The sequence below is a fragment of the Pholcus phalangioides genome, unplaced genomic scaffold (genome assembly GCF_987345545.1).
Source record: "Pholcus phalangioides strain wild (caught in Gottingen) unplaced genomic scaffold, Ppha-v1.0 ptg000015l_1, whole genome shotgun sequence".
Lineage (NCBI taxonomy): Eukaryota > Metazoa > Arthropoda > Arachnida > Araneae > Pholcidae > Pholcus > Pholcus phalangioides.
In genome coordinates, this window is record NW_028301608.1 from 62498785 (window position 1) to 62516213 (window position 17429).

The following is a 17429-nucleotide window of genomic DNA, read 5'->3' on the forward strand; positions in this document are numbered from 1 at the left end:
GTCGATATATCATATAATACAAAATGACATAGTACTATATTAACACAACGTCTTTACAAATTAATGAAAGTGTGTGTGTGTGTCAGAGTTGCCAGATTGGCGGTTTTCCCGCCAAATTGGGCTGGTTTGAAAACGGTTCGGCGGGAAATTTTTGGCTTTGGCGGGTGGCGGTTTTTTGGGTGGTTTTTCCAGAATTGTGTTCATGGCGAATTTCTCCCTATTTTTCTTTGCTTCCGAGCAAAGCAGTTTTTCTGTTTCACTTCAGTCCCCACCTCATATTGTGTTTTCTTCCTGACAAGGCAGAAGGGATGGGGGGGGGGGGCATCTCACCCAACTATGGAAAGCCAGAACTTTCAACCACAATGCCTTTGCCACCCAATAATTGAAGGGACCGTAAAACAAAAACTTGGGAACTGTCCTAGGCTCTAGATAGTGGTTTTCAACCTTTATGACACCGCGGCCGGTCGGTTATCATATATCCAATGTAGTATAAGGGAAGTAGTATGTTGTATATCCAATGACTATAAGAGAAATTATAGCCACTACAATAGGGCAGTCGCCTTAAGGGAAATGGGAGACTTCAGTGACGTCACGAGCTTCGCACGGAGGCCTTCTGCTATAGAAGGTGTTACTCTGACCTGACGGTTGGGAAACACGGTATCTAGACCACAGAAGCCTGTGAAAGAAACCGTAGCCTCAACAAGCGTGGAGCTGACAGGGCTCAAGCCCAGAAACCAGTTCTGTCTTAATGCATGGGCCCACCAGGGCATGGCCCGGGGGCCTCAAGACAAGAGGGGCCTCAGAAAAACGAGAGGTGATTGTATTTTTCGGAGATTTTCCACGTAGGGAATCAGAAAAATCACTTGGCTCTCGGGACCAGGATGCTCTTAAAACGAACCCAGAAAAGTAGACAAGAAGAGAACCCTCTTCTTAAATTTTTTGTTTACTAGACCGTGAAAAATCTGGTCTGGGATTTAAAGCCCATACCTAATTTTTAAAATCATTGTACCAAATTTCGTAGGCACCTATGCACAATTTGAGGCAGTGTCGTCTTGACGCATTGGCCAACCCGGGCACGTCACGGAGGCCTTGAATGAAAAGCGGTGGGAGGGGGAAATGAAATATGGTTAAGATTTGCGAGATTAAGCATGGGAATTGGTAAGTAGGCATTTGCAGTCTGGATAGACGGCTGAGCAAAATCAATTTGCCAGGGGGCCCATGATGCTTTTAAGACGCCCTCCACTCCAGGCCATCTCTGGGCCGTTTTTCCAGGAGAGAGAATGTGTAGCCCTGAGCAGGGCCCCTAGGCTGAGATCTTTTGCGACCCCCCCCCCCCGACCCCACTTTCACGGGCCCCTTTATGGTGAATTTATAGCGTGAAAAAGCAAAAAAAAATGGTGAAAACCGTCCCGTGCCCCAGGGCTGGAGCCTTGTCAGCCCACCCCTTGTGGGGGCCATGGCTCTGACTTTCGCAACTTTTCAAAGAAATCAATTTATTCGGTGAAAAAAATCCCATATTTTTACGGAAAATGGGGGGGGGGGGAGTTACTGGATATAACAAGAAAAGCTATACCACACCTTTGCAGACTAGAATATCGTCAAACTGTAGCTCGCACGTTGCTTCATAGATGGCAGCACAAGTTCAAATATTTTGGGCTATTTTTTGGCTACTTTTGAAGAGGATTTTGGCTGGAAATTTTTTAAGGACCTGGCAACTCTGGTGTGTGTGCGCGCACGCGCGCCGAAAGTTATGTAAGATTTTTGCGACCCAGTACTGTCCTTAGGTCTTTTCGAAAGGGGAAAACTTTGCACAATTGCTCTTATGGGAATAGTCATGAAATTTTTTAGAGCTGTCTCAACATTTGGGAACGTTACTCTAATGCAGTGGTTCCCAACCTTTTTTTAGGCCATGCCCCACCAAAGCATCCATGAAATCCTGATGCCCTCACTTTTGTCGGGGATACCCTCTCCCCGATGAGAAACGTAACAACGTTTTTTTTTAATGTAAGAACCATTCTTTTTTGCTTTGCCTCCTTAAATTTTAGAACAAGGGGTGATTGAAACCCCCTCCGACATACCATTTCTTTCTTCTTTTACTAAGTCAAAAGCAGTGGTTCGTAATCAAGGCTCCTGGGAGATGCATCGCCCTCCCCGATGTAGAAAACAATTAACATCATTGCCTTGGCATAAGCTTTGACAGTCGGCGTCTAATTGAGAATAAGGACTTATCGGGTTGTTAGGTTGTGGTCTGCTATTTTTTTCAAATATTTCGGCAACAGCTGTGTGACGGGTATCTTCAGAGGTGAGTCCAGTACTACCAAGTGCGACGACAACAATCTATAGCAAGTGAAGCAGGAAAAGTTGATAAGAAGGGCACCTCGTCGGCACCAGACTCACCTCTGAAGATAGCTACCACAGCTGTGGGCGAAGCATTGGGAGAAAAAAAATAGCAGACCATGGCCTAACAGCCCGATAAGTCCTTATTCTCAATTAACTCATTGTTTGTGCATTGCGATTATTATTGAGAGTATTATTTTGTAAAGGAGTTCGTGGCCTTCATTTTATGTGCACAGTGGGTCCGTCACAGAGCCGTCATTTCAACTTTTCCGGGGAGGGCAAAGAACATGTACTCAGTCTATGTATATACAAGGGAAAACTCCGTATAAATTTCAAAAATTAATAAAAATAACTGAAATAAACAACGATTTGCAGGGTTAGCATCACTAGGTCACGGGAATTTTTTAAAGAAAATAAAAAAACAGCCGATAGGTGGCGCTGGTACGAGCGACTTAGGTGGAAATGTGCAAATGAGACGGTTATAAGAACTTGAGCTCCTAATCCATAACAAGTTCACCGTTGTAAACTGTCTATGTGGACCTGCTGTACTCTAACGTTGCTGGATTTGTTATGCGCCTGCAATGTGTTATCCTCTGTGGTGGTGGTGGTCATGTGGAACACATACTGCTGTGATAGACGATCTGGAGGAATTCTGTTCGTTATTTGCGTATCTTTCCCTTGACTTGTGTACGTCAGCACCACCTATCGGCTGTTTTTTGAGGGGGTTTTTTCTTGTCAAAAAAATTTCCGTGTCCTAGCGATTAACCCTGCAAACCGTTTTTTATTTTGGTTATTTTTCAGGTTTTTATGAATTTTTAAAGTTTTTACGGACTTTTTTCCCACCCTGTACTTTCTACAAATTATCATTTTTATAATAGAATACTAAATCCAGTGGAACTTTTGCAACGATTAATTATCGTTGATACTAATCGTTAATCAATCGTCAATCAACGATTTAGTTTTTTTCTCGTTGCGACGGCTCGCGCAGTCGCGCAGAGGCGGTGGTCTCTTGTACGAATCAATATAAAGATAATCACTGTAGTGAGAGTTGTATGCTCCACGGGGGCCTTCGTACCAGGGCCGTAACTGGGATTTTTGCTGCCCGGGGTAAACATTATTTTGCTGCCCCTGCAAGTTTAAAATTCGATAATTGATAATTTTATAACGGTGTTTTTGTTCCCACCTAAAATTTCCACCCTCTAAATTTTCCGTCCAGGGCAGTTGCCCCCTGCCCCCCATTATGGATGGCCCTGTGAACTTCGTACTCCCGTCTCACCACGACCCCCTAAACCCCTCCTACAAGCATAGTAGAACCTCTCGATAATGGCACGCATGGGACGGCGATTGTCCTCTAATGGGGAGGTGCAGGTACAATATGCAGTGGAATCTCGTTTATACGACTTTCACATTTATACGACATTTGGATTCAGTCGATATTGGTTCCTATACATATATAATATTCTGAAAGTGACAAGTGGTTATGCATAATCACCAATTGTCTCGATTAAGAAAGTACAATTAAGTTTCACTACATTTATCACTTTTACCGGTTTGCGAATTCTGATACATATGAAAAAAATTTATAACCTTTCTTCTCTTCACTAAGAAAATTAATTATTTTTACCCGTACATGATACTTCCACTACACATATATTTCGTAATAAACATTAAATTAAAATAGGTGTGAAAAGAGAAAGATGAAAACTGGCTTTCTTCACACGTTGTCAACAAACAAAACCAACATTACCATTCGGATTCACCATAATCAACCATAGTTATATATACAGTCAATTAAGTAACTAGTTAATTGACAATTTCTCATATTAATTAACACGAGCTTGGAATGATACATAATTTTATTTGAATATGATAAATTCTCTGTTTATGACCAAAAATTAATAAATTAGAGTTTGTCTGATTTTACTGTTTGCTATCGAGAGTGTCCACTAATAGGGAGTAAAATGCATTAAAGGCCACGAGACCAAATGCATTAAAGGATCAGAAAAGTGTCCACTAAGGGAGATTCTATTGCAGCCCGATAGTCTTAAAATATTAAAACATGAACAAAAGCGATCACTTAATTATTAATGAATTATGATAATTTTTATCAAATTATAAGTGCAAAGTATTCGCATTAGTGAAAGTATTTGAATTAGAAAAAATATTCGAATTTTAGTACAAAGTATTCGACTTAAAGTGCATACGCATACATACATTTCCCTTTTTTTGTCTTTCCCATAGAGATACCGGATTTAGAAACTTTGAAATGAAGATTCAAACGTGCACTCTTGGCAACGTTATTCATATATTTTCACAAAAGATGGCGTCTCTGTACCATGAAGTTTTGGCATATAATGGGTTAAAGGATTGTGTAAGTTTTGAGCGAATATGGCGAATATGAACTTTGGGGCTTTCATCAGATATCAGCACTTAAAGTTGAACTTTCAACTTTATTTGAGATGGTTTAAAGAAGAAACTGCCTCTTGCGAAGTGTAATTTATTACATAATATTTAGCAATAAAATTCTGGAAAAAATTGTATGTAAAAATGAATATACTTTGTATAATCTTAGGTGAAAAAATTTGAAGGAAGTGAATCTCACAAAAAAAATAATAATAAATTAAAAAATAAATAAAAAATTTTTGAAAAAAATAAATATTTTATGACATTTCTGTTCTGAATGCACTTTTTGAGTAACAAAAATTCAAAAACATGTTGAAAATTCCAAAAAATAAACGTTCTCGTCTGAAAAAAGGTTAAAATGACTTCAAAAACAAGGACGCATGGTAACCTTACTTTCATTCATTTCGTAACTCCAAACTAAAAAACAGATTCTCATTCAGAAAATTTCAAACAACAACTAAAATTTTCGCAATTGTCTTAAATTGGGCTGAAATCACCAAGAAAAATAAATTCAGAAATTCGCTTGCAAATATCCCAGTGTACATGAGAAAATTCGGATCAATTAAGAAAGACGTTTTGTTTCAATTGCAGACATTGAGATATAAAATACTCAATTTAATTGGTCAGTGAGCTACACGTACAATATGAAGTGGTGACGTCAGTGGACGTGTGGCAACATTTTTTGTTGTTTTCTTTTTGTTTTTTTGGAGTTTTTTTTTTGTTGTTGTTCATCACCTCATTTGCAATCTGGTTCCGAGATTGTACAGCTGGGGGTTTGAGGATTTGTTGAGGCTGTCGGACATTTCTATTTTTGCACTAGTTGGTATTGTGTTAGTGTTTTTTTTTCCGCGTTTTTTTTTAAATCCTTCGTTAATAATGTCGCTGGTGTAATGTCCTTTTCTCCGCCATAAATATTAACAGTATACTGTACAGTGTATATATATAATTATTTGTTATTGTAAATATTGTTCTCGAGGTTCTGTTTTGGCATCTCGGAAGTTTTTAGGCGACCCCTTTAATAGTAAAGAAAAAACAACAAAAAAAACCAACTTTAAAAGGTTCGAAAGATGGCCATGGTTGTTCAACGAACGGAAGACGAGCTGCCCAAAGAGACGGAAGGTAAATAATAATTATAATTGATTAACTATAATTGAATTATTTCGATACTACAATTATCCAGTTAATAGCGAGTCTTTGAACTGGTGACTTGACTACAGCGCATAACCTACGAAGCCATACGTGGAAATGTTTTGGAAGTGTCAGTTCCGAGAACCTTGATTAGATGCATGCATTGACACGTTATGCTTGACTATAATCTCTCGGGTTTTTTTTTTTGTACGAGTTATAACTCGGAAAATTTAGAGTTGAAGACTTAAAATTTTCATCTCGAACTTGTTAATTATCTTTAATTTGTATTCGGAGCTTTTTATAGCCATCTCTGCCCCCAATGACATCTAATTTTGTCTTCTACATTCTGATTTGAATACAATAACTTTAAAAAGAATGTTTGAAAGCACCCATCAAGGTCCCCTCATCAGAGCTCCTCCTCCCACACACACTGATTTTCCAGTCAATTTATGGTCTTGATCATCCTTTTAACCCTTAGGGCATGGCCATTACTGGTGGAGCAGGTGTGTTTAGTGGGCACTGTTAATGGGCCCCTGGTGCTTGACCATAAGAGGCACAGAATTCACCACTTTAACTGCTTTTTCTATATTATGTGGGGCGACTAAATCTGTGCTTGTCCCGGCCGACAAAGTATCTAGTTGCGGTCCTGCCTTAAGGTTGCAGCCATCCACTTGTGGGAGGGGGTAGCATAAATTCAGTAGCTTGACAATAGATGTTTGAAAATACACATCAAGGTCCACCAGATCTTGCAGAGGTCCCTTCCTCACACATTGATCTTAGTCAGTAAATGGTGATCAACTGATGGCAGGTGGCATCATTACACATAACAAGCATTACAGAGTAACAAACTGCATGTTAGGTTCACAACACTTGCATTCTAACATGTGCCAATTCGTTAGAAATTCTGCAGGGGAATACAAATGAGGGGCATGTATGGTATAGTGTTAATATATGGTATTGATCATCCTTTAGCCCTCAAGGTTACATACACTCCTGTGAGCCTCTCACTTTTATGCTTTTATCACTTTAAAGCATGCCACACTAAATAAGTGCATTGCATGCTTTACTGATTGAACATGCTGAGAAAATTTTGGTATTGAAATATACCTATTGTACCAGATCTTCATAACCTTTCACCTAAGAGTGAGGGCAAGGTTGGAACTTTGTTGGCTTGGGGTAAATCCTATTACATGTTTCTTACATTATAAATTTTTCTCACAGTGGCCCATGTAAAATCTTAGCCCTGGGATTTATTCAACATCGCAGCCTAGCAGCTCTGATATAGAATGGAGGGTTCAGTGGCAGATTAAAGTTGGTCGAGGTCCCCGGTGCAAAAGAAATATTGAGTCCCTTAAATTAGAAAATTATGGGAAGTTTGGCTTTTGTTTTTCTGGGCCTTTTAAAAGTTGGGCCTGCTGTTAAATCCACCAGTGGGGGGGGGGGGGGGGGTGTGATATACATATTATTACATTATCAAAAAATGATGTTTAAAGAGTAAAAATTTCGATTTCAAATTTATTTTTGTTTCAATGAAAAGTAGTTGTTGTTTTTAACTCAATTTTCTTCTTTTTTTTTTTTTTCAAATGCCTTGGTCAAAACTAATTAAATCTTCTGTTGTATGTTCGTGTAATTTAATTTCTATGAAGATAGATTTGATAGGACCTAACTTATCCGGATTTTTTCCAAATCAACCTTGAAAATCCTATTCTTCATTTGATGTGAATTATCTGATTACATTACTATTGTACAACATGGTACAAACATAGTAATGGTCTGATTCTGTGAGCTTGGGGTACTTGAGCCTCTCCGCCCAATAATTCAAGAATATGCAATGCATGTTCCCCCTCTGTATGTGCTGGAGATGTCGGGCAAACCTGTCCAACCAGTGCTCTCTTTGTCAGTATCTTCACTACAGATTGTATGAGTGAACAGTACATGGAAGTCGTTTAGAGCCTCTTATATTCAGCCTAACTGAATAGAGGCTACATAACTGGACAAGTTCAACCATTTCATAAAAAAAATCCAAATTATTAAAGGAGATTGTGATTAACAAATTAGGTATGTAAACAATATTGAATATTGAATTCTTTTAAGTAATTTATAGAGAAACGTTGTGTTTAACATAACTTTCAAAGAAAAGAGTAGAAACAGAAAGGGAAGAGGTGGGGAAGGCAGGATGTGTTAAAATTAAGGTAGGTCCCTATAAAAGTTTTGCTAGATCTTGAATTTTTTCCGATTTGTGAAGTCCTATTTTAGACAGAAAAAATAACTGTGCCCGTATAATTTAAAAAAGAAAATTATTAACTAATCATGGTGATTAAAGTGATTCGTGATAAAAAAAATCTCTAGCTTTATTTTAATAATTTTTGTATTTAGATGACAGTCATTTATCCAAAGAAAAGTCTGACGTTCCAAGCAGTAGATCATCTTCCAGAAATTCAAATCATAGTAAAAGAAGCTCTCCAGAGCCTATGCCTCAATATCAGTATTCAAAGGTATTCAGATTTTAATACTTCTTTTCCCTAAATTATTCTGTCATATATTTAAATCCTTCATAAAAAGATTATGTATGTTTTATGCTATTATATCTTTCCGTATTTTCAGTTTCAGGCATATTGGCCTGTTTATATTGAGTAATCCAATATCTAAAGCGCATTGCCTATTTTTACAGGATGAACTTATGAAGTTATCAAATGCTCCTCTTTCTCAAAAAAGACCAGAGTGTCTTGAAGTGACACATAACAAGTAAGTTTGTTTCATTACTTGATGCCATTATAACTTCATCAGTTCAGTGTATTGTCTAATAGACTATGTGTGGCATTTTGCCATTTGATGTAATATAACATTGTTTAGCTTTTATAAAAGAAACTAGAGTTAAAACTATCTTCAGTCAGAAGAGTGAGAAATGTAGTTTTCACTATGGAAGGTTGTTTTTATCTCCATTCAGCAAAGCAAGTTTTGTTATTTCTGTCTGTGGATCTTGTGAAATATAGTTATATTTCAGCTTAAATTTTTTGACTAACAAAGACTTTTTATGTCTTTCTGCTGCTGACAAATTTTTGGATGGATGTGGAAGCGCATACTAACTAAAAAAAAAACAGTGTTGAGAGTTAAATTTTCATGATAATCAAAAGAAATCCAATGAGTAACTGTTACTTTGAGGAAGATTGATTTATTTCAGAATGATTTTGAGCCATTTCATATAAAATGAATGAGAAAATGCAAATATCTAATCTAATCTATATCTAAATATCTAATATGTAATCTAAGAGAAAATGCAAAAAAAAAGAGCCTAGACTTATGAATGTTTTCAGTAGATACTAAGACTCAATATCAAACTCAAGTCTGGACATCCTATCCTTCCCATCTGCATGTGTGCGAAAGAGCACATCACCATTTTTTCAATATGGCTCATGAACCCCACTGTACAGTGTACATAGTGAAAAATACAAAATATGTTTAGTTTTTCATCTTCCTTTTAATTTTTCCTCCAATTATGAAGTTCATCTCAACCCTTGGTAACTATTTGTCTTTTTATGATGCTTCTTAGTTTTATGAAACTTCAAAAATGAAACTTTCAAATGTTTTGGCAGTTTCTGGAACAAATTAAACAATTTTTTGATTATAAAAATGGAATGATATAAAAATAGAAACCTATGGGAAAGTCACGTTTTGGCTAACAAACATGATTTATACTCTAATTTACCAGGGTCCCGGGACCAAGGGTATTTAAAAAATCTGAGTCCCTTTTGAGTGAAAATGGGTCCCTCTTTAAAAAGTATGTCCCCCTTTCCCCATAATTCACTCGTATCTGAATTTTTTTCTAGCATGCCCCAGGTCTTTGATCACTTGCTTATCTCTTCGTTGAGACACAGCAGTGGGCCATGTTCTGGGTAGGAGGAAAAGGTATCTCCCTGAATCAAATAATTCATTTATAACATGTTCTATCCAGAAGTTTTTACTTTCATTGTCTACTAGTATGAAAAGCTTGCAAAGAAGCCCATTAACACTGAGAATTTAACATGGAATGTAGCACTTGTAATAAATCGAAACCAAATGTACAGTTGATCCCGCTTATAACGTTCCCATTTAGAAAGTTATTTCACTTAGTACAACTTATTTTCATGGTCCCAACTCTAAACGAGAAATCTTAATGAGAATTACTTAGTATTTTTTTGCTTGCAACGTTTTTTATGACAGTTTTTGGAAAAGCGTTATAAGCAGGATCCACTGTAATTAGAAGTTAGAGGCACACATTTATATATTTAATAAATCAATCTATAAATTCCCTTCCGATTGATTTTTCATTTCTATAAAAAAAATCTTGGTTCTTTCAAGAATATCTTCTGATTAAAATTTAAAAAGCAAGTGAAATTCTCTCTTTCAGTACACACTTTCAAACACTTATCTTCGGATTTCTTATTCCTATAAATCTTTGCAAAGTGGTTTCCTGGTAGAATTTTATTTCCCCTCCCTGTGTGTGTGATGTTCCACCACTCTGATCAGTCGTCATTTAACTGCCACATATTTTTACACCTGAATATTGAAGCTATGTCAGGTTTATGTTGGTAAAACTTAAGTGAGTGTGTGCCAAGTATTTAGTGTGTTTTGTGTTCAGTAGGTGGTGCCATCTATCTAGTTGCGGAACTAGATACTTTCTCAAATATGGCAAGCACACATTTTGGCATCCCGTGTAATGTAGAAGAAGCAGTTATAAAAAGTGAATTCTCTCTCTCTCTGCATCCCCCTCTAGTCCGGAGGGAGGGAGGGGGAGACACCAGACCCACCGGCTCTCTCCCTCCACCCCCAGTTGTGACCTGCATCTATCCTTCAAATTGGTAATGTGTGGATTTGAAATTTAATGTGTATATATTTGTGTTGTAGGTCTGTGTGATTGTTTTGGCAACCAGAGCTTTTTTCAAAGGAATAGCCAACTCAAAATTGGAAACCTTACAAAATCATATTTTTAGCTGATTACCACTGTGCCATTGCGGGTTCCAAACCTGGAGTTTCACAAAAGGCAAAATCTGGCGGTATGGGGGCGGGGGAATCCCCCAGAGAAATGAAAAGTTTAAAATATTTTTGTAGAAAATTAAAATATTGGAAAAAATAGTCTTATACTGTGTTAATTTAAAATTCTTTTTGAGCATTAGTGACCCACAATTACTGTGGAAGAAATCCTTCTGCCCCTCCAAAAGCCAATTCACACCAGCGGTTTTTGCAATGAGATACGGTGATTACCACATAGCTGCTAGATGACAAAACTGGATATTCAAGGTAGAAATTTGAGATTAATTTTTTTTTCTGAATGATCTCGGAAAATGTTTTACACTTTGAACAGGCATTCCAAATCCTTTGATTTTTCCAAAAAATGTGCATTTGCAATCTTGTAGGAGCAAAGCAAATTTAAGCTGTATAGATGGTGTAATATCTGGCAGAAGGCCATGAAAGTATTATAATTTGAGGTATGTAACCGGAGGGGAGAAAATCCGCAGGGGAATAGAAATTCCGAAATTGGAAATATTTTTGTACATAGCCCCTCATTAAGAGAAGCAACTAAATATCCCAACAACCTGTATGTATATCAGTACAATACAGTATACAAAAGTAGTAAAACCACTTTTTCAATGTCGTCGTAGACTGTGAAAAAGTGGGGGGGGGGGGAGTTGGAAGGTTTTTCTCTTTACTTCATCTTGGTACTAGGAAAGAAAGCGTTCCAGAGGATGCATGAACCAAATTTTTGTACGTCCTTTTCCAAAATTTTGGGTATTTGACACACTAGAGCGTGTCAATGCCATCTTTGACTGTAGATTGATAATATACTGACAGGTGGTATGTGATTCAATGTGTCTAATACTGAGTATAAGGCATCTGTCACAGTATTAAAATATTGCTTTCTGAAAATAGGCTACTACTATTACATTTTTAAATTTTAATACCTTTTAAATATTTTTATAACAGTTCTTCAGGAAAATGGGATCCCGAAAAGTGGTTTGTGAACAAAAGAGGTGATAAACCTGCTCCTATAGAAGATATACGTACGAAACGAGAAAAGCCAGAAGTTGAGATAACTCTTAGCCACAAAAGAAGGACTTCTGATCCCAGGGAAAGAGTCAAAGAGGATAAAGATGAAATTATATTGAGTCCACAAAGAAGAAGCTTTGGTACAGGCTGCCATATTATCCAACAGTCATTCAACAGAAGACCTGGTAGTCCCACTGATGGAAGAGATGACAGGTATTCTGTACATTTAAAATCTGTTCTTGTTTTTTGTGGTGTTTTTAAGCTTGAACGTTTCTTAATTTTGACATTTTTTAATTAGTTTCCGAGACAGTTCAAGAAGGATCGGGAGTGGTCGCATCATGAATAGAGACAGGGAACAGCGTGACTGGGATTTAGATCACAGGGACTTCAGAGGAAGTGGACGAAATGATCGTAGAGACAGGGATAGATTTGATCAAGATGAGCTTGAGAAAGACAGTAGGAGGTACTCTAACAGTAGATATGGCCGAAGTGACCGAAGGATGAGAACAAGTGAGTGGCATTTGTGTTCTGTTCTGTGTAATTTAAGAAATAAATTATTATATATTTACATTTTTTGAATCAATATTTTAAAGTCATCAACTTAATCTCAGTCCCTGCATTGCCTGTAAAAGACAGCAGCATCTTAAAAAAAAAAGTCCACCTAGCTAAACGAAATGCTCAGACACCTCAAAATTGGTTCTAGATGTTACATTTGGTAGTAACTTATTTGTACTCATCTATCGGCAGAAACTTCAGGCAGTTTCACAGTTAAAAATACACATAAACATATAGAATTTAAAATGACCCTAAAGACCAAGGAGGCTAATCAATTTCCAAATTTCAGAATTACAAATTTGAAATTCGTAAAGATTGCATCTTATTTTTCTTTTTTCATCAACCCTGTTAATTGGTCGTAATTTTTAAGGCTCTGGTCATGATCATCGTATTGAAGAGGAACCCGAGTGGTTTAGTGGTGGTCCTACGAGCCAGTCAGAAACTATTGAGTTGGTTGGATTTGAAGATTCCACCAGTGGTAACAATGAGGTTAAGAAGTCCGGAAAGAAAAGTGCCAGAAAGAATAAAGAAAGTTCAAAGCGTCAGAATCAGAAAGTAGAATCGGCTGCAGAAAAACAGCAACCTGCACCATCAGCTTCTCAATCAAATAATGAGGAAAAGAAGAGAAGTGGTATGTCATGTGTTTTACCACATTTAATTTCTGCACTTTTATTATTCGTTTCACAATTTAGAAATTTATGGTATTTGATTTCATTGTTGATAAAAGTTTAATATTTTCACTACTTTGGCTAAATGTTTATTATGTACTAATCATTCATGAACAAAGCTGTATTAAGAGTCACAACTTAAAAGTCTACTTTAATCAGCTTCATTCATGAATGCATTTTTGATTAGGATTTAAAGATTATTTTTTTTAATGTTTATTCTGATTTGTGTTGGTGTCCAAAATGTGACTGAGAAGTGATGTATGTATCTGTAACCATTTACAGAATCGAATTCATTGGTACTTCTTGGTTCATTTGGCTCTTCAGTACATAGAATAACTTGTATCAAAATTTTCAGTGTATTTGTCAGGAAGAAAATAGTTAAATCCACTTATAACGAAGTTGAAGAAAGCAGTAAAAATATTCAATATCAGTGAACTTAGTTACATTCTTACCAGGATGTATTTTGCTAAAATTAGACTTATTTTGCATGTATGATACTTGATTTTTAATAAAACAATGATAGACTTGATTGAGATTCAGTATGATTTCCATTTTCTTCCACCTTCTAATTTTTTTAGTTCAGAGATATCAACTGAGAAATTTACAAAAAACATTTCATGGTGTGATTTCTGGACTGTTATAACCAAATAAATTACACTGAAAATAAAAAAATTTTAATTTTTGTTGGCGTAAGTGTTAAATTGAATGGAATTTATTTTGTAAACTTAGTTTGAAAGAAAAATTAACTGCTTTTATGAAAAAAATATTTAAAAAAAATCTGAATGGTAACATTGGCCTCTAAAAGGTAAATATTAACATATATTGTATATAAATACAAACTGAAATAATAAAATACTGTAAAAAATGAAGGAATACAAATTTATCTCAAATTTTTAATTGATAACTGTCTTTGAAAATGTTTTGTATGTGTCTGCTTTTAAATGTTCCACCAGCCATTTGAAATCTCTCAACCTATTAGTTTTTTTTTTCTTTCAAAATCCTGATTAATAAACTCTGAAGAGTATTGAATTTCTTATATAGATTTCATATTATTCCAAAAAACTATTAAACTGTTTGTCATAAGCAGGCCTGACTGTATATTTAACTTTGCTGCAAAGCTAACATTATTTTTGTTGTGTACAGGAGAGAAATTAATATTTTGTGTAACCTATATAATCTAATGTAAAACAAAAGTACAAAAGTATATTGCTCACCAAAGTCTTTGGTTGCATTTTGTCTCGGTATCAGTAGATTAAAATTAAAAAATAAATAAAAATCAGAGTTGGATGAATTTATGAAAGTAGTTTTGTACCGGTTTTTTAATATACATCCCTTGATTTTAATTTAGATTTCATTGATCCAGTTTATCCCTCTCGTTTTTCAATTTTTTTCTTCTACAATTTGTTATGTGCACAAGTTTACTTTGAAATGAAATGAAGATTTCTTGAAAGTGAACAGAAATGATCAAATTGTTTTCAATTGGAATAGTTGATTTAAGAACTTCAATGGAGTTCAATATTTTTTTTAAAAAAGTCAATTTTATTTAAAATATGTAAAATTTATAATTTCTATTCATAGATAATGAGCAGGAAAATGTGAAACCATCACAAAGTGAACGTAAGAGTCCTGCCTCAGTGGAAGCAGATGGAACTGAAGATTCAAAGGCACAAGGAAATGTTAATTTTGATTTAGAAGATTTGTTTCGTATGGATTGGATACCTGGTCTCCTACCATCAGTATGTATAAAACAAATTCTTTTTCTAATTTTTTTGTGAAATAGTGTTCTTTGAAACTGGTCCAGCATGGTGCTTGTAATGTATTTTATTGATAGGAAAATTTATAGACTCAAGGTTAATTAAGTAGCCTACTGTTCATTACAAAATCTGTGCAGAGGTGATAAAAGTTGACTTTAAAGTAATGAATTTCAGACTGGTTAGAGTTTGAGAAAATGAACTTGAACTGGCAATGGCCAGTGGTAGCTGTTAAAATCATCAAGAGGTATCCAAAGTTGTATTACTGGGTGTCGAATTTAAAGATATGTTTCTAGCAGCAAGTTTCAAGATTCTTCAAATAACCAACCATTGATTGATATACATATGGAACTACGTGAAGGTTGGTTGAAAATCATAGATTGAGAACACGCATACAATGAAAATTATGAATATAAATATAGATAGCCATGTTATATATATTTCAATAAGTTGATAGATATTTTTGGATGATCTGTTACTTATTGTCTAAAATTAAATAAGAATGTAAATCAAGAACAAGTGTTGCATCAAAATGAATTTATGCGGAATCAAATTTGTACTGATTTTTTTGCAGTTGGTCATTTTTACAAGTAGATAAAAATAATTTCCCTACCTATGTGTCTTTTTTAGGACGAAGCAGGAGTGGAAAATACATCTAATGACATTTCCTGTAGCCGATTTACACAATGGTTTCAAAGAGAAAGCCCATCTACCGATAAGCAAGGCTCTGGTAACAATAGTCGACGATCATCTTTTCATGATGAATTGCTCGCCAATGTATTAGGTGGTGAGTAATCTAAAATGGGTAATTTTTCTTCTGGTGTTATGGGAAAATAACTTTCATAATTTCAACCCTTTAAACTACAAATACTTTTTTCGTATGATCAGCAGCTTCATCGCACTTTGGAAATTTTTATTCATGAAAAAAAAATGTCCATGAGGATTTTTTAAAGACATTTTCTCGAAGAGCTCATTTTATTTTTAGATTATATTCAAATATTAATTTTATAAACTATGAAAACTTATTTACAGGTATTAATGACACTCGTGTATTAGGGTCTCCAACTTCAGCTCCTTCCAGTTCAGAGTCCTATTTTGCACCAATAAGTCCAGCTCTTCATTCTGGAGGATGTCCCATTCTACCACCTCATCCAATTGACAATGAAGGCAGTAAAAATCTCTTGGACATCCTTCAATGCAGAGAGAAGAATGTCATGGTTAATGGGGAAAGGCCCAATGCTGATGGTAATAAAATTTCTTTAGAGTATTTTCTTAATTTCATCCAGTATAAAGAGCAGCATATGTGTTTGGATGTGAAATTTATTACAAAAAATATTTTTGTGTGTAAAATACCAGTCTAAATGTGTTATACTGAAATGTTATTGATAAACAGGTTTTTAAAACATTCAATTTAAAGTTTTATCATGTTATTGATAAAACTTTCTAGGATTAGGGATATCCTGAGCTTTCAAAATTAGCTCACTCATCTCCAAGTCCAATTTTTATCAATACAATTTAAGAGTTCATCATGGAGTAGTTTTAAAAAATAGGAATTTTTTTCCCCCCAGGAGACTCGGCTCCAGAGAGATGCACTTGTTTGATAATTCCTGGAATGATTGATTTTGTAATGTGTACCAATCAAAGAGTTGATGATTGATTCTTGGGGAAGAAACCCCCCAAAGCTCTTTACTTTGCTTGTAGAGTCGCAACAGAAAGAACATGCTCTTTTTCATCCTGTCATCCTAACAATTTTTTTCCTTGTATTGATTTCAATTTGGAATTGTGAATATATTAAATTTTTAGTTTACTTAGATTCTCTAAATTGTTCAGTGTTGCAAATTTATAGTTATTATCCATCGGTGCAAGTTATATTTTGACAAGTTGTATGCATTTTGCAAAAAAATATTTTTTCCAATTTCACTGAAGGTTCACATCAGGGTGCCCCTAACATTAAAGAGCTGGAGGCTGATCTCAAACGCATTGTTCTTGGAAACTCTCAATCAGATGACGACACTTCTGCTTTTAACAAATTGGTAAGTTTAATAATGCACCATTATATTAAATTCAACTAGTTTTTTTATTATGAGATGCATGAACGGCTTTGTATACATTTTGCATACTGAATTGCGATTCTTGAATATGTGTTATAGTTGAAAAGTAATGCAATTCTATTTTAAACTTGAGTGCAATTGTTGATTGCCAGATTTTGATTTGAGAATTGATGTCGAGTAGTCAGAACACAAATATATTTTTGCAGTTGCAGCATATGTCAGACACTGCACCATCATCCATTAGTATGGGACCTATGGATAAATCTAAAGCTTTACAAGAGGAAGATCTACTGCAGAACATTTTGGGACAAAGATTATCTCCTACTAGAGATAATAAATGTGACCAAAAGCCAATACCTAATGCTGCAGGTAAATATGAGAAAATGTCTTATTGTCATGAAATTGCTGAAAAAGGAAATATTGAAAAATTCATACCGTTGTTTTTTGTTCGATTATGCTGCAATATATTCCATTTCTCACTTAGTTTAAAGTACATCTAGTTCCAATGGTTC

At 35.4% G+C, this 17429-nt stretch overlaps 1 protein-coding gene across 2 annotated transcripts in view; it reads left to right on the top strand.

Annotated features, from left to right (window-relative positions):
• The first annotated feature begins 5509 nt into the window (after positions 1–5509).
• LOC149076433 (uncharacterized) overlaps positions 5510–17429 on the top strand; it is a 29226-nt gene continuing 17306 nt past the window's right edge. For both annotated transcript variants that reach the window (XM_089243996.1, XM_089243997.1), the window contains exons 1-11: positions 5510–5859; positions 8245–8363; positions 8540–8613; positions 11830–12105; positions 12191–12402; positions 12818–13078; positions 14694–14851; positions 15497–15653; positions 15899–16111; positions 16793–16899; positions 17124–17286. In XM_089243996.1, the coding sequence (XP_089100122.1) occupies positions 5808–5859; positions 8245–8363; positions 8540–8613; positions 11830–12105; positions 12191–12402; positions 12818–13078; positions 14694–14851; positions 15497–15653; positions 15899–16111; positions 16793–16899; positions 17124–17286 (1792 nt within the window). In that variant the 5' untranslated portion in view covers positions 5510–5807. The remainder of the gene's footprint in view (positions 5860–8244; positions 8364–8539; positions 8614–11829; positions 12106–12190; positions 12403–12817; positions 13079–14693; positions 14852–15496; positions 15654–15898; positions 16112–16792; positions 16900–17123; positions 17287–17429) is intronic.